This window comes from Manis pentadactyla, chromosome 3 (genome assembly GCF_030020395.1).
Source record: "Manis pentadactyla isolate mManPen7 chromosome 3, mManPen7.hap1, whole genome shotgun sequence".
NCBI classification, from domain to species: domain Eukaryota; kingdom Metazoa; phylum Chordata; class Mammalia; order Pholidota; family Manidae; genus Manis; species Manis pentadactyla.
In genome coordinates this window covers 189,912,312-189,929,400 of record NC_080021.1, presented here as the reverse complement: position 1 = coordinate 189,929,400, position 17,089 = coordinate 189,912,312, and the positions used below count along the sequence as shown (strand labels likewise).

Genomic DNA, 17,089 nt, shown 5'->3' with positions numbered 1-17,089 from the left:
CCTGGGAGGCCCTATGTAAGCAGCTGAGTAGCTTTGGTAATCACTCAAACGTGAACTGAGCCCCTAGTGAGGTGTGAAAGCCCTGGGCCTGGGTAACAGAGGAAGATGGATATGATTCTAGAGTCAGAAGACTTGGGATCTGAAACAGATTCCCCAAGTGTGCCCAGATTGCTTTCTCCCCCTCCCTCTGGGGTCTGGACAAGGAAGTTTATACTCCACTAAGGTGCTTTCAGTAGCAGGGACCCTCCTGAGAGTGAGTAGATGACAGGGCTGGGCTGGAGGATCTTTGGACATTGCAATGGAGGAAGAAAAACAGTGCTGAACGTTCTGTCTGCAACCCCGCTCACTGCATCAGGCACTGTCTCACCCTCCTCTGGACACTGGCCTTGTCCCCAGGGTTGTGCAGTGGCTGTGGTACTCACTGGCATCATGATCCCTCGATCTCCTTTGGCGCCCTTGAGGCCATTCAGTCCAGGGCGGCCCTGAAAGCCACAGGAGACATCTTAGTAAACCCAGCGCCCACCAGCCGGCCTGGCCCACAGGTCCTCCCTCAATTCTGGTCTGAGGAACACCATCACCTACAGGTCGTCCTGGGAGACCAAATTCTCCTTTGTGTCCTGGTGGTCCTTTGGGCCCCTAGCAGCAAAACAAATAGCAGATTAGAAAAGAGCAGAAACTCAAGGGTCAGGGGGATGGGGGCCACCCATTCTGTTTTCATGGGCAGTGGGGACAACGAACCACCGACAGGAGGACGGAGGGCAAGGGGCAATTATGAAGTACCCCCCTGCCTGGCTCCTTGTCTCCTGGCCTCTCTGCTCTCTGCCAGAACCAACCCTGTACCACCCCACACCTGCTGCCAGCTGGAGATACCAGTGTGGCCTTCAGTCCACAGATGGCAGAGTCACAGGACAGAAGCATCCTGGGTCCTAGTCACTGCTTCGAGGGCAGATGCCCCACTAGGATTAATCACAGTGGACTTTGCAAGAGTGAGAAATAAGGTGCTATCCTGTTAAAAACCACGGAGGTTTTTATTTGATCGCAGCAAGCCTACTATAATGCATACACATTTTGTCACATCCTTTTTATTTTCACAACTGGAACACTTCAATGTAATTGAACCAAAGTATGCTTCAAACCTCAGTCCAGATGCAGCTCTGGCTTACCATTAGTCCTGGGGCTCCATGAGTGCCTGGTTCACCCTAAAACACAGAGACATGGACTTGTCAGTCTGAGGAGCACAGTTTGTGGCAGAAACAAAGATGGGACATTGAGGCAGATGTGTACCTTCAGGGTCTGGTGACATAATTACCTTTCTCCCTCTCAGTCTTTCTAGAGGAATGTCCCCCGTCAGGATGGCACCCGGCTCTCCCTTCTCGCCCTGTAATTCAGAGAATCTTTCGATGAAGTTGGGCCTTCTCCTGGCTGCCTTACCCAGAGGCTCCATGGGGCCTCTCAGTCTTACCCCCGTGATTTCTCTTGCCTTCATCCTGCCTCTCGACCCTGCTGCTCTGCCATAACCTCTCCCTCGAGGACTGCAACAGCTTCCAGAGTGGCTGGCTGTTGTCTGGGTTATCCCCTCGGGGCACCGTCAGTTACTGGCGGAAAGCACAGGCCAGGGGCCTGCAGGCCCTTCCAGGCTCCACTGCTGACAGAGATACACCCTCACCCGCGGCCCGCCAGGAAGCAGCCCAGCACGGTGCTGCATGGCACCCCTCCGGGAACCTCCGGGCTCCCAATACCTTCAGTGGCTTGCTTTCCTAACAATTTGACTTGAATGTGTTCGCACCAAGAATCCTTATTCTAGTTAAAACATCTGAAATTGGGAAAGAGATGAAGGTATGAACACTAGGGGCTTCTCTCGACACAGGCCCTGTGTCTCCATGTGGAATCTGGCCTCCGAACTCCAGGCTCTTGTGCAAGCCTGATCAAGCGAGGCTTGCGAAACAGGGATGATGCATAGGCGGGTGGCAGGTACACAGGATCCTGCCCCAAATCCTGTCCTTAGCAGAGCCATCTACTATCCCAGGAGACTTCCAACATGATATATGTCTAGAGCAAAGCCATATCGAAGAACCTTCTGTATCACTCTGAGGCTTTGACCCCAAATTTGAATGCTAGCCCTTGGGGCACTGGGCTGGACCACATACAGTCTCCCTTCAGGGGGGCCAGCAGCAGCCAGGGCAGTGGTGCCAAAGCAAGCAGAGCAGCCTCTTCTCTCTGGCCCCCGAAGCCCACACCTGGTTTTTTGATCTTACCCCTCCGTGGGTGAGGAAAGCCAATCCTGAGCGCGCCAGCAGCAGGAAGAAGCAAGCACAAGAGCATTAGAGGCAGAGCAAGAGAAAGTGCATTTGCCACAAAGGCTGGAGCAGGGCTGCCGGGATGACCAACCCAGTTTTAAAGGCAGCAGGGGATGGGGGTGGGGGTGGTACATAGGTCCCTCTAGGTCCCTCTGACCTCACCTCATAGGAAACAGTGTTTAAAGCAAGATCTGCTCTTGCTTGGCCAGGTCACCTCCCAAGCCAGAGCTGCCACTTGCCATAGGCCCATGACAGCAAAAAGCATCCCAGGTATCACCCCACAGGGCACCAAATGTAGATCACTTTGTCCAGCACAGTGAGCCTCCTACCCTCTGGAACTGTGGACCAACAGACACTGGAGCCCTTTCCTCCTCTCTGGGGGCCAGCATGTGGGGGGTGAGGGAGGAAAGCCCCTGTTCCTTCCTCTCAGAGACACACCCACCACCTGGACTCCACAAGGCCAGCTCAGGGGTTGCTCCCATTGGCTTTGCACAGGCTCTGTTACAGCCATGGCCCCATGAGAGGGCTGGCTCTTGATGTGTCTACCCCTCATGTCTTATATCTATGCCCTGAGTGCCGAGTACAGAAAACCAGCTGGTACACCTTAGGAGATGGATGCAAGGTGGATGAGTGCAAAAATGGACAGATGAATACATGCATCCAATCCAGAGTCTCTGCCATCTGTTTATGCATGCCACCTTCCCCCTCATCTATAAAAACCAATTGGGAAGTTAATTCTAAGAGGTAAATGTGGAAGGGCACAAAGGTCAGTCCAGTGCCCGGGAAGTTTCCAGGAGGCTGAATGCCTATTCTAAAGGTTTTGGACCAAGACTGCTGTCCAAGTGCAAAATGCCCCAAATTATAGTTTCTAAACATCAGCATTCATTGTATTCATGAATTATGTATTATTTTACCCAAATGTTTTGAGTGCCATTTGTGTACCCGGCCTTGTGAAAGCACCCTTGGGGAGCACACGGACAGGAGTGCCCAGCAGGTAGTCAGACAAAGCACAGCACATTCACGGGAGTGTCAGGTAAATTCTTTACCCAACAATGATAGAAATCAATTTCTCCACCCACAATCCACCTTCCTCCCAGAGGAATTTTGAGATCATAAAACTTAACAGCTGTGGAGTGACAGCTAATAAATATGGAGTTTCTCTGGGGCATGTGGAAAATGTTCTAGAATTAAGTAATGGTGATGGCGGCACAACCTTGTAACTATATGAAAGTCACTGAATTTTAAAATTTAAAGTAGACTTTATAATGTGAGTGTGAATTACCTACCAAATTTTTTTTTTAAGCTAACATCTACTGTCAGCCAACTTGAAATATTTAGCAATATTTGGAGCATGATTCCACCAAAACCTGGGCCCCTCTTACCTGTTCTCCTTTGAGTCCTGGAAATCCAGGCACACCAGTGTCACCTTTCGGTCCTTTTGGGCCCTAGAAGGAATCATTGGAGGGTATTTTGTTGCTTGTTGAGATTGAAACACTTTAACTAGATGGAAGCATTTTTTCAAAATGTAGAATAGAGAGTGTCATTGCCCTGGTAGGTGGACTTCACAATTAGCCATGATATTTTCCTAAATGTAAATAGTCCAGAAATTGCGGTCTTATGGAAAGAAGATAGCACTAAGCGTTAGGAAGCCTGGAGGCCACATGCCCCTTTGAATGTTGGTTGCCTCCAGTGGGAACTACTGAGCAGCCTGGTCCTGCACCTCTGCTCACCCCCGGGGTCCTTCAGCACATCCAGCAGCCTGCCTCCACCCCCCATTCACCTTCCAGGACTCCTGCCCCTTCTCTGGCTTCCTGCTACCTGTGAGATGGGTTCCAAATCTCCTAGCCTGATACCCAAACCCATCCCTGCCCACCCCAGTGCCTCATCTTCTGCTCTCCATCATACCACCAGGGCTGAGCCTGGCCCTTATTCTTTGCACTGCCCCTTGCCTCTGCACATCCGCTCATGCCATTCCCCCTGCAGGAATGCCCACCCACCCCTCTGCAGAGCCAAATTCTGCACACCAAGTCAGAGGTGACCTCTTCTCAACTCCAACAGGCATGACGTATCTGTGACAATGACTCACATAGCCAGACATCTGTCCCAAAAAAGCATTTCAACACTTGCTGTTTAGCTTTTCACAAGTCCATGTCTTGTGTTCTGGGCTAAGGGGTGCGTTCTTCATTAGAGCAGTGGCTTTCAAATAGTTGTTGTTATTTTTTAGCAGTGACATTCCTTTCATTCCTTTTTTCAAATAAAGTCTTGAACAAAAGCCCAGTATATAAGATAAATCAAAGGGAGTTTCCTCAGTGGAGCATGGTGGCTTGAAACCTGCTTTCTGGTCCCCTCCTTACTCCCTGGCGTGACCCTGGAGGTTCTTCTGAGGAGCCTAGAGCTCCCTCAGGAACACAGAAATACTCATTTAGAAGAAAATGCATTCTGGAACATGCCACCAGTTTGCAGCAGCCACGTTGGGGCTGGGGCTTGGCAGTCTGGCCTCTCCAGTTCCTAAGTCAGAGGTTTTCTCCGTGGCTGCCACTCTCTCTTGATTTTAAATATCTATTCACATGTATTTTTGGTGTCATCACATAGAATGTGCTCTTTTTAAAAATTAAAAGTTCAGAAAAGTATAAAGAAATCACTTATAATTCCACCATAAAGAACAAAGTTCTGTTGCATTTTTGATAAATTTCCTTCTTTATCCTGGAAGCAGTACATGTCACCTGATGGCATCAGGCCTTTCAGAGCTGCAGTATCTTGGAGAAATCACATAAATTTCACTCTGGGTCTTTGAGCTTCAGCACAGGCTCAAGCTTTAGACAGAAAAGATCACTTTCTATGTACAAATGCATTTTTACCTTCCATGGTGGAAGCGCCATAGTGTGGTACCCACAGACTATTAATTATTGGACTTCTAGTCCACAATTCCCCTCCCCTCATCCTCCATTGCCACCCTCCTCCTATCTCTTCAGGAACTTGATCTGTATCTGTGAAATGCTCGGGTCATCCACCTGCACTCTTAGGAAGCCAAGCACTGGCTCTGGCGTCAGCCGGCCCCGGGGTAGAGAGACGAGGAAGGCTGAAACTCCACAAACTATTCAAAGTACAGTTGCAAAAAAAGACAGGGGACAAATAACAGTTATTCAAGGCAGAAAAGAAGCACAACAGAGGTGAGAATAAAGCCTGATGGGACTCATAGGAAGGAAGGATGGCTCCAGGTGGGGGCAACAAGGAAAGGTTACGTGAACGAGATGGGGCTAGAGCTTGGTCATGCAGATGGAGGAGAATGGCATTCCAGGTGGAAGGAACAGAATGAGCACAGCCACAGGGCACAGAGGGAAGCTGACTACTGTGGTACTTACTGGAAATCCCGGCAGCCCAGGTATGCCCTCTGGGCCCTGTGACACACCACAGACAAAGCAGGCAGGTTAGGAGCAGCATTCCCAGATAGCAGAAACACTGCACCTCAGGGGCCCACCCCCTCCCAGAACCTCCCAATGGCCCAAACAGCTCCCACACAGCGGGGCACACGGTCCATTCTGCAGAGGAGATGCTGAGGCCGGGGAGGAGGAGGAATCGTGCAGTCACACCACTAGTTCGTGACAAAGCCAGAACTGTACCCAGGAGCCCAGAGCCCCCACCCCACCCCATCCCAACCCCTGGCTCTAGAACTCTCTGCACTTTACGTCACAGCCTCCTCCCTGTAAAATCACTTAGCATCAGAAATCTCTAGGGGCATTGAATGCAGAACTCCAGTGACAAATGTTCTCAGAAAACAAGTTCCTAAACTATGAGGAGTGAGCCAAAAGGGTGCTCGGGGGTTTTAGGGCTTCAATTGGTGACATTCAGTCCTTTTCCCTGAATATGAGTGAGAATTTTAAAGGACCATCCACTTTAAAGGTCTCAGGAAACAGGGAGTTTGTGGTTCACTCCACATGGGGCCAGATTGCCTCTTCCTACAAGCCCAGATGCCCACATAACTATTAAAGTCCTAAGAGGTTGGCAGAATATATATACAGAGAGACGTACCTGGATGGCAACATGTCTCTCAATACGCTGTATGTACAGTGGGGTGAAAAAGCCTAAGGGACCCCTGGGACTCGAGTCCTCTCAGGAAGGAACTGCCTTGGAGTATGAAAATCTTGACCCTCCATTAGGGATGAAGGGGACCCTTGAGGGCCCGGACTTGCCTAAGAAGTGGACAGAGATTAGTAGGGAAGGAGGACCCCGGGCTGAGGCAGAGTGAGAGGGTGGGGCATGGTAATGCCTGCAGACAAGGCCCAGAGACTCTTAGAACAGAGATGTCGAATCTTCGATTTTAGGCTGCCTGCACTTTGCTTTAGCATCAGCCCACCTAACACCCCGAACCTCCTGGTTTGGAGGAAAACAGGGCCGTCTGTGAAATGACTTTTGCTTGTTAGCTGCTGTTCTTCAGGATTTGATTATTGGGGTGTTTGAGATGATTTTAGTAGAGATCTAGGAATGTGAGCCCCACTGGATGTAGTACAGAAAAGCCAGCAAAATGACCACCCAACAGAGGTCCCTCAGCAGGAGACAGAGCTCTAAAGGACCCACCCCAGATATTTGCAGAAATCTCAGGGAGGGTACTGAACTTTCCCCAGATCTTGGATGGTGGGGTTTGGCCGACCTAATTGGGGAATGCAGGGCTGGGCAGCCCAGCAGATATCTGCACTGCACAGCTGTGGAAGTATAAGCCTCAGTCTCCATGTCGGCTTACACAGAGCACCACCGTTTGCAAAGCAGTTTCATATCCATCACCTCTTATAAGCTGCCCCAAAGCTGGCAAGGTGTTACCAGAGAAGAGGCTCAGAGGCTCAGGGGTGTGTGTAGCCGAGACGGGGCTGAAGCCCCACAGGCCACAAGGCCAGAGCTCTTTCCTCTCTCCCTGCCGTCACCAGCGGATGCTGGAAGATGCAAAGGGGCTGCAGGAGGAAACTTCCTTCCTTGTAGGTTCTGTGGAGCCATAGACCAACTCTGTGGACTTGCAGAATAATGTAGCTTCTTTGTGTGTTCCTGATCTCTAAAATGTACGACTGAAGCAGATCACATTTTCTCCTTATGCACCAGTTTTCCCATTACCACAAGGATAGGTCCCTCTAGGCTTCCTGTTCTGTGAAATGATAACATGTAAATAAAAGCGGGCCAAACCATTGCACAGACATTAAATGGTTTGTTACTAACGATTCTCTGATTTCCATTACAAATATCTCTGATACATGGGACCGGAAGCTTCTATTGCACTGGACAAAATTCCCCATATGTTCAAATTAACGTGATAATGACTTCTCAGAAATGCAAAGTTCTCTTCCCATTCTATTGGGATATATTCTAGGTCTATACTTCAGGAGCTACAAAGATTCCAAACCAACCCAACTTAGATCCAACAGGGGCACCTAGAGTGAGATCCCACCTCACCCTAGGACAGCTGGGGATACACACCGGAGGTCCCATGAGCTCAGGAATGTCAGAAAGATTCATGAATCCATGGGTGATGTTGGCCAAAGACTGAAAAGAGAAAAATCAAACAATGAGACAGAGGGTGGCACATGTTCCATCTTGTTCCTGGCACTGAGGCTTCAACTGAAGTCACCCAGCATGGCAGAACACAGGCAGACACTGCTAACACCCTAACCTACTGCCCACACTTCCCTTTCTCCCTCCCACTTCCTATAAAACAGCCCTGAGCTGCCTTACTGCTTTCTTCTTTCACTTCATTTTAAAATTGCACACTACACGAATGTCTTCCCTCGGCAGAAATTTAAACACATATACAGTATATATCCAGAAAGCATGCAGTATTGTTGGGGAGTGAGTGTGCGTGTGTGTGTGTGTGTCCATGTGGTTGTTCTATATAAATGGCATCAGGCTGTATATATTATTCTTCAACTTGCTTTTTTCACTTAACTATACAGCATGGAGATATTTCCATGGGGAATTTTTGGGGATGGGTGTTTTTAGTTTTAACAGATTGCTCAAGAGCTGTCTAAAGGGGACACACAATTTATACTTCCACCAAAGCACAGGAGATGCTACCCCACCACACCCTTACCCACACTTGGTATTTTTAAATCATACTTTTCTTTTATTCTAGCCATTTTTCCCAGTTATTTAGAACTTTTTGTCTTTTTGTCATCTACCAGGATGACATCATTTTTTTCAGAAAGGTGACGATTTTTCACCAATGTGATGTCCTAATATTAAGTGAACTGTGATCTGGTCCCAGCCCACATCTCAGTCTCATCTACAAATTTCCCATCACTCTCCATCCACCCGCATGCCCATCAGCTTCCTGTGCCTTGGACATACCCACATATTCCTACTCTGTGCTTTGACTCAGAGCATCCCTGCCACCTGAATTGTGGAAGTCCTGTCCTCCAGGCTTACCTGGTAAAATCCTTCTTGGCGTTCAAGTCCCAGCTCAAAAACACTTCCTCCAGAAAGTCTTCCTTGATTTCTCATAACCCAAACTATCTTTCCTCCCTGTTTCCCCACTTATGTTCCTTTGCCTCTCAGTTACAGCTCTGTTACAGCCATTCTCTCCTGACTGCAAATGCTGCCAACTGGAAGAGAATGTTCCAGAAGCACTATGTGAGAGAATGGTGGTACTGGGGTAGAAGCAGAGAGTTGGGGTGCACTGGCAGGAGGAAACTCCAATGCCAGATACATAACTCCAGTGCCCTCTGCATAACCAGCAGCCCTGGAAGCCCTTTGGTTGTAGACAACCTCCTATTCCCTTTAGCAAAGGTGGAAAATACATAGTCATGCTCTGACTGGGATGATACTCACACTAGGCAAGACCTCTATGCGTCCTGGTGGTCCCCTGGGCCCGGGAGGTCCCACAATGCTGTCTCCATCCATCCCTCTGTCACCCTGGATGCAGCAATGATAATGGAAGAAATTCACTGTACCTGGATAATGCTCCTAGAACCACACTGGACTTTTCTCCCACACCCACCTCAGCTCTGTGACCTCACCTTGGGGCCCTGGTCTCCTTTTTCTCCTTTGGGACCCTGGAAAAACAAATAAATAAATATTCTTTGGTTTTCTTCTATGCACTTTGCTCACTCTCCATCTATCCTCCCATCTTGCCATTTCTCCCTAAGCTCTCAAGTGGATTTTGTACCAGATAATGGGAGCAAAAGATGAGAGGCAAATCCTCCTTCCAGAGTCAGAAGGAAGGAACATGCCTCCAACAGTGAGAGGACCAGAGGCCCTCTGCCTGCATTGGGTGAGCATCCTCTTGACCCTGAATCTCAGAGCCATCTGCTTCTGGGGGACAGGGGAAGGTTCTCCCATTCAATCAAGGACGGGGCTGTACTGCTCCCCTCTGCCAGGTGCTGTGCCTCTCGGACTGGTGTGCTCAGCTTGGGCCCCACTTGACAAAGATAACGAGATCCTGGGGGTTGGTCCCCCTGAGAGCAGGTATCACAGTATAAGACAGACAGCACTGCCCTGGTACTAGATGCAGTGGGGACGGACACCTGTCAGGAGCACAGGGTTCTGAAATGGGGCAAAGTGTGAATATTGAATCGGGCAGCAGGAAGGAGGCAGTGAAGCAGAGATGCTTGATGACATGGGGCTGGAGAGAGAGAAAGAAAGAGAAATATGATTTTCAAGCTCTCCTGCAGGACATTTTGTGTAGAACTTCTGGGCTGTTCTTCAAAGAAAGAAGCTATCCAGAGCAGCCAGTCTCCCCATTGCACAGCTGGGTGCCAAAGGCACAGAGAGGCAAACTACTGAAATTAGCAGAGCCAGGCTGGGACCACACAGTGTCCTCACTCCAGCAGGAGAGCATGAGCACCCTCTAAAAGGGAGGTTTCCAAAGTCAACTTACACTTGAAGCCATTGGTCCAGAAATCCTGGGTTCATGCAACAGCCTGATATTTCCAGAGCCTTCGGTATCCTAGGGAAGGAAAGAGAATGTGAATTTCAGATTCCAGGTCCTGAGCACCTACTTGGGTCAGGTGTGGACTGGGCGCTGAGACTCAGTGGGGTCAGCACAGCCTCTGCCCTCGGGCTGCTGTCCCAGCTGGTCTTTCCCGCAGTCCTTCATGCACAGTATCCTTTAACCTCAGAAAGGAGGACATACCTCAAATCCAAGTCCCGTTGCACATCCAGGACCTGGGGGCCCAGGGGGTCCAGGAGGCCCTGGTGGTCCCATGACCCCAGGAGTACCAACTTGTCCATTCTTCCCTGGGGGTCCTGGTAAGCCTCTATTGCCAGGGTCACCCTGTAGGGAGAGGACTGGCTGATTATCCAACCCTGGGTTCACTCATGGAAGGAACAACATACATGCCTATGTCAGAAAAATCATTCTTGGACTTAATTAGGCTGATGGATTCTCTGATTGGCACTGCTTAATGGTACAGAGACAGCCATCTTGCTAATCGGCACTTCCCTTGGAGACAAGCCGGTGCACTGATCCCAGTGCATCTGTGCGGAAGGGTGAGGACAGAGAGGGCAGCGCGGCTCAGTCACTCCCTCCACCTCCAGCTGCTCTGCCTTCCCTCAGCAGTTCCTTGGGGATGCACTTCTCTCTGTTCCATGGCATTTCTATGTTCAATATTCCAGCCCAACAGTCCAATTATCGTAAACTCAGAGAAAGGGGCGAAGGAAGAGAAAGCTTTTACTTTTCTTTTTTTTTTTTACCTTTTCACCAATTGCACCATTAGACCCTCTTGCTCCCTGAAAAACAAACAAAGCAATAAACAAAAATAAAGGCCAATTAATATATATTTCATTAGGTAGGTTCATAAGGACACATAGAATTATAGACTCTTAAGAGGATATTAAAATGAGACTCTTCCTGGCTCAGTTTTGATTGCTGTCTCTAAGCTAAATGCATTACAATGGCTGTTAGTTTGCTAAGAAAGCTTGTGAAACCCATTTTTCAACTATTAGCTTATTACCCTCCTCAGGAGTAAAAAGGAGAAGTTGAAGATGAGCCAGGGAGAGACTGCAGAGGAAGAATTCCCTTGGAGGGCTGGCAGTGGGCTGTGTGGTCCTTTCCCCAGCCCTCCTGGGATGGAAGGAGAGGGGGGCTTCCCATGCTTGAAGCTGAGGAGAGGGGCTTCAAGTGCTTGATATGTATTCCTCAGACTTTTGAAGAGAAGTGGAATGATGACTAACTCTATTCTGGAAAAATATTAGGACCAAAAGCTGGCTCCAGTGGCCCCAGAACTGTGGGGTGAGGATGTCGTTCTAAAGCAGACTGCATGTCCACTGTAAATGTGGGCCGCAGTACAGGTGGGGGGCAGATGTGGATCCCACAGAAAGGAGCTCTGAGCTCTGAGCTGTGAGCTCTGAGCAGAGTGAAGGACCAACGGGTGCCGGTGGATAGGAGGGGTCAGCGTCGGGGGACACTGCCTTCCATCAGAGGACTGCAGCTGGGGGCCCCCAGATGCAGAGTCTTCGAGGAAACCTTAAAAGGACCTGCAAGAGAGGGAGCCAGCAATTTCACAGCCACACAGACGGTCCTGACACGTGGGCATGGCATTCCCGCCATCTAAGGCTGTGCCCTTTCTTCAGTCCCTCCTCCCCCGGCTCCCCTCTGCCCGCAGCCCCCTCCCAGCTACATCACCCTTCCTACATCGAATCCATAGAACAAGAGAGTGGGTAGTTCTGAAAGAGTCACGCTCAAAATTAAGAAGCCCCATGACACTGAATCTGCAGTGGTGAGATATACCAAAGGGGAAACCTAGGAGGCTGAAGCCAGTGGCCTCAGCCATGGCGGAAACCGTAGGGAAGTGTCCTCCAAGTGGTGGGAGAAGCAAGGAGCAGAGCGTGGCTCCACAGGGGAGGTGGGCGAAATGCTGGGGCAGGGCGGCCCCTGAGCCCACCCAGCTCCCCTCCTCTTCCCTTCCCCATTTCTATTACAAGAACCCTAAGAGCTGTTTACTGGAGCAAAGGGACACAGGGGAGCCGGGGGGCTAGGGATCCCTGGGGGTCCAGGAGGGCCCCAAACACAAGATCAGCTGTCGAGCTGCCTTCAGTGACGGCACCTCCCGCTCCTCCCATCCCCCCTTCCTGAAGCCCAACTCCCCAACCGTCTGTACAAAGAGGCAGCAAACCAGGAAAGAGGGATTCCAACTCCAAAAGCAAACACAAAGCCGCAACAGCACACATCTGAGCAAAGGGGACGCTCTGACAGAGAGGCCACCGCGGCAACAGCGGGATGTGCCCCTGAGGCGAAAGAGCTAAGAACTCAATCGGATCAGAGCTTCACATACACGATGTGTATTCTCAGGGAGACAAGGGAGGTATTACAGCCCTGAAACAAGGACAAACTGTTATGAAATAAGAAGAGTGTTTAGAGAAAAGAATCAATTAGAGAGCTTAGAAATAAAAATACATAAACTGTTGAAAGGAATGACTCTGTGGAAGGGCTGAATAACAGAAGATGTACTCCTGAGGAGAGAACTGCAGAAAGAGTCCAGCTAGACACCCTGGACGCTGTGGGGTGCAGGAGAAGGGTGCTCGCTGAAGGAAGCGGCAGGACCTTCCCTGCCTGCTGGCCGGACCTGGGAGGAGCTAAGGATGACCCTCCATCTAGGCCAAAACAAAAAGAATTGGGTTCCAGGTTTGCTGCCTAACACAGAGGCTACAGTTTCTGTCTGCTTTTCTTGAGTGTGACCAGTCATGCTGTCGTCTGCTGCCTGTCACCATCTGTCCCTGAAGGAAGTGACAACCTTATACATTTTTTTCAGTAAACAAGTCAAATCATGGTCAAGGTTATGGTGAAACAGAAAAATTAGCCTCATCTCTTGACTTCTGGACTCTATCTTCTGAAAACCTTATCATTGTGTTGCCAGTTGACCCTGTTAAAGATGATTTTGTTCATAAAGTGAAAAGTTGTGTCTTTTAAATTGCCTTCCTGACTCTTTTCAAATCAAGAGTATGTTTTGTAGCAGTATCAAAGGGAGTGCTAGGAGACATTTCAGACCTTGATTTATTTGTCTCAGAAACAGATGATTTTATCCAGCTTATATGTGGGAGGACATAGTATTTGGACCTATTCATTTGGATCACAGATTTGGGGGCCACCATTCTGGCATAACGGGCAGATCAGCGTGGGGCTGGAAGAGCTCATCTTGTTGGAATCTACATGAACAGGTGGAGTAAAAAACAGTGGGAGCGCCAATGAAAAAGGTCAGCAAAGACCCCGTATTCCTGAAATAGTGATGGCAGAGTGTACTTTGTTCAGTGCCATAACAGAACCCCTGAAAGACTGAGGGGCAGGAGGGCTGCAAAATCATGGCTTAGAATTCACTCGAAATTTCAGCTCATAATGGCAAGTGGATTTGCCAAGGACTTCATTAGACTTCACCACCCAGGAGCATCACAGAACCTAACGCATACATGGATTTTTTTTCTGTTGTGATCATTTGAGGTGGCACAACTTGCTCATGGTGTTGGTTATGCTGATAACTTCCATTTGTTAGATTACAATTGACTGTGGTTTTATGGAGGCCTGTAGTCCAGGTTTTATACCAGACACATCTGATGATTAAAGAAGATAAGAAATAGAAAAATCAGGTCAATATAGGAATGTTTGCTTAAAACAAGTTGTTACAAGCTCTAAACCCATTCCTGGATCCTCATTAAGAGCAGCTCCATTGCTCAGGTTCTTGAGGGCCAACCTGTTCTTTATTATACAAGATTTAGAGAATTACACAAAGCTAAACTGGGATTACTTGGACAAAGGGAGTGTGATGACTAGTTAACTTGTATTTTCTGTCCAGACCGTGCCTCTTCGTTTGCTTTTTTCCCTTAAATAAATGTCACCTGCAAGGTTTCCCTTGAGCTCTCCAGATGCAAATTTCCAAGCTCTTACAGAGTCTGCTTTTACTTGACCAGAAAGCCTCATTTACACACAGTGCAACAAATAAGGAGTAATAGTAAATTTCAGGGGGTAAATGTGATTTCTCTCCATCAACTATCCTAGGCAAGCAGGCTGCTCTGTGCATGGCTGCACAGCTCTGAGCAATGGCAGAGTGCACTTGTGTGGGGGTTTATATGCGAATATAGGTTTGGGTATTTTTAAGTTCAAGGCCAGTTGGGAGGGGTGGGTGGGGAGAAGCTAGTAAGAACAAGGAAGATGTGTGGAGGTCTGTGATGTTTCCTGCAAACTGCAATTTGCTATGAAATGGTTGGTACATGTAAAATAAGTTCCATAAAGCTTGACAATGGTTTCCTTCTTGTCTTTCTGAGAAATGAGCTTTCCACGAAAATCAAGTTACTGTTTCAATAAAAATAAACACTTGAAAGCTGATGGAAACTAGTGGTGTCTAGGCAGGTAGCATTTTCCATAACTTTATTGCGGTGGAGTACACAGAAGGCCATCTGGGAGGGACCCTGCCTCCAAGTAAAACCATGACTCCGTCTCTACAAGGAGGCTCACGTTATCCTCACTGCCCCATCGCAGGATATGGCTTATCTGATCAACCAGGCTATGAACACCATGGGGGCAGGAACTCATACTCACAGCCCCAAGTGGGGTTGACAGACAGAAGACAAAACAGGCTTGGAGAGAATGAAGAGAGTGAAGGCATGCAGGACTGCAGGCATGGAAGGTAGAAAGGGCGCTGGGAGGAAGGTTCATTCACTCATCAAACGCCAACAGAGTCCTGGGCTGGACTCTGTGGACACGCAGACAGTACTCGTGCTCTGTATTTGTGAAGGAGGGCGTGGGAGCAGGCAAGCAAGCCGACTGCTTTAGTGTCATTGGCTAAGAGATCCCCAGCCGAATAACTACCGTGCTAAAGGCAAGTGGAGGAAGGAGGATGCTTTCTGCTCATAACGAGTCCGGGAGAGCTTCTCAGAGGATGTATCTGAATGGGGCACTGGAGGATGAGAAAAGGGAGAGGACATCCAGGATAGAGAGAAAACCGTGTGCAAAGGGCAGAAGGCTGTCTAGGTGAAGGCCTAATGCACGTGGGTAGGGCTGGCTGGCTGGCCTAGAGGCCACGCAAGGGAGCAGAGGGAGGTGGAGCTAGAAAAGCAGGTTGGTGGCTGATGGACTGGGTAGGTGGCTGGAGGCTGTGCTGTGGGTGGTAGGATGGGGCACCAGTGAGGAGCCACACTGTGGTTGAGGAGAGATGAATGTCAGGTCGGGGTGGAGAGAGAGGTGAGGGTCACAGACATCAGATTGGCCAGTTTTGGCAACGGATGGGCAAGAAAAGGGGAGGAAGGAGTCAGAGAAGACTGTTTCTGAGTCAAGGTGACTGTTTTGGGGTAGAAGGAGGTGCCACTCACTGAAGCTGGGGCCATGCATGCGTGCACAGGGAAGATGCTGAGTTCAGGTTTAGTCCCATAGAGCCCAGGGATGGGGACATCCAGCAGAGAGGACCGGGAGAGGGGATTAGAGAGGGTCATTTGCGTAAGAGGCAAGGTCGGGCCTAGAGGTCAGAGAGAGGTGGTGTGGGCCTGGTGGCTCCCACGTGTAGGAACCCCCCCCTTCTTCCCCTTACCTTCTCCCCTTTCATCCCTGGAAGGCCCGAGGCTCCATCAAGTCCAGGCTGTCCCTCAGGGCCCTGGGGAACATCAATGACAATCAGTCCACAGCAGCTCTCTTAAGAACCACAAATAAACTCTTCCTAGAACTAACGGCCAGGGCTGGGAAGGCCCAGCTGGTGATTCCAGAGCCTGTGCTCATCCACAGAGAATGCCAGGCCCTGGCTCTGCTGCACCTCTGTTGGCTGTCACCTGCGGCTGAGTGCCCCGTACTCTCCCCGTCCAGTTTCCTCCCCCGTGGGGGAGGCAAGCGCAGGGCTGGACTAGACGCACTGAGGGTCTCCCACTCCAGGCCAGCACTGATGGTCCAGGATTCCGGGATTTCTACACGAGTCGGCATTTCCCGGGCCGACTATGATAACACAGGAAAACCATGCGCAGGACGGTGATTTCTTGGCTGCTCCTTCTCAGGAGTCTTAGCAAAACTTGGCGGAGGAGGATTTTTGCTTACAAATGTTAGCTGGCTGTTCTCCGCCTGCCATGGATTTAGACAGCCCGGGGATCTGCAATCTGTATGCCCCTCCCTGGCTGAAGGAAGCTCTGCGGCCACAGAGAGGGGGTGACTTCAGTGGCTCACCGGGGGCCCAGGTTCACCAGTCACTCCATCCTCTCCAGGAGATCCGGGGGGTCCGATGAAAACATCAGTTCCTGGTTTTCCTGGAATCCCAGGCAAGCCAGGTGGGCCTGGGGGGCCTGGAGGACCCTAAAAAATAGACACTCTGTCACACACACACAGCTAATTAGTAGAAGGCTGAGATTTGAATGCCAGCCTTTTTGAGCCCGTTATATCATGTCTTCTCCCTACATACATGTATGCAGTGAAAACCCAGTTCCTTGGACTTCTCAGACATGCTCTGGCTACTTCAGTTTTCTGATTACCTGGGAGGTGAGTCAAAAACTGCCTGTTGTTAACCCTTGTTAAAAATCTCCCTGCCGTGTACTGGTCTCTTGTTCCGGCTCAGTTGGCTGGTCCTGCAGCCGGTAGCACCCATCCGGCTCCCACTCCACTCATCCCTCTGGGGAGTCCACACCCCTTCCAGCCCTGTCATGCCGAGCAGGCAGAGGGGTGGCCGGGTGGAGCCTTCTAGGTAGGGGATTCAGCACAGGGGCTCAGAGGAGGGACTGCGAATGATGTTGGGGGCCTGGAAGTTTCTGCAGCTGGAGAAGACAGGTGCTACCTGGGGACCAGGGACCAGCGGGGGTGCAACCATGGGCAGAGGCCAGAAGAGCAAAAACAAAGAGGGAGAAGGAGTGGTCTG

The 17,089-nt window shown here is 49.9% G+C and overlaps 1 protein-coding gene across 2 annotated transcripts in view; it reads right to left on the bottom strand.

Annotated features, from left to right (window-relative positions):
• The window catches only part of COL15A1 (collagen type XV alpha 1 chain), a 97,552-nt gene that overhangs the window by 20,194 nt on the left and 60,269 nt on the right, over positions 1 to 17,089 (bottom strand). Inside the window, exons 15-28 of one of the 2 annotated variants that reach the window (XM_036888411.2) lie at positions 16,408 to 16,533; positions 15,788 to 15,850; positions 10,968 to 11,003; positions 10,408 to 10,548; positions 10,153 to 10,221; positions 9,293 to 9,328; positions 9,105 to 9,188; positions 7,758 to 7,823; positions 5,660 to 5,695; positions 3,680 to 3,742; positions 1,310 to 1,378; positions 1,164 to 1,199; positions 583 to 636; positions 423 to 482 (exon numbers count right to left, since the gene is read on the bottom strand). In XM_036888411.2, coding sequence (XP_036744306.2) covers positions 423 to 482; positions 583 to 636; positions 1,164 to 1,199; positions 1,310 to 1,378; positions 3,680 to 3,742; positions 5,660 to 5,695; positions 7,758 to 7,823; positions 9,105 to 9,188; positions 9,293 to 9,328; positions 10,153 to 10,221; positions 10,408 to 10,548; positions 10,968 to 11,003; positions 15,788 to 15,850; positions 16,408 to 16,533 — 939 coding nt within the window. The remainder of the gene's footprint in view (positions 1 to 422; positions 483 to 582; positions 637 to 1,163; positions 1,200 to 1,309; positions 1,379 to 3,679; positions 3,743 to 5,659; positions 5,696 to 7,757; positions 7,824 to 9,104; positions 9,189 to 9,292; positions 9,329 to 10,152; positions 10,222 to 10,407; positions 10,549 to 10,967; positions 11,004 to 15,787; positions 15,851 to 16,407; positions 16,534 to 17,089) is intronic. The other variant, XM_036888412.2, reaches the window with a different exon arrangement.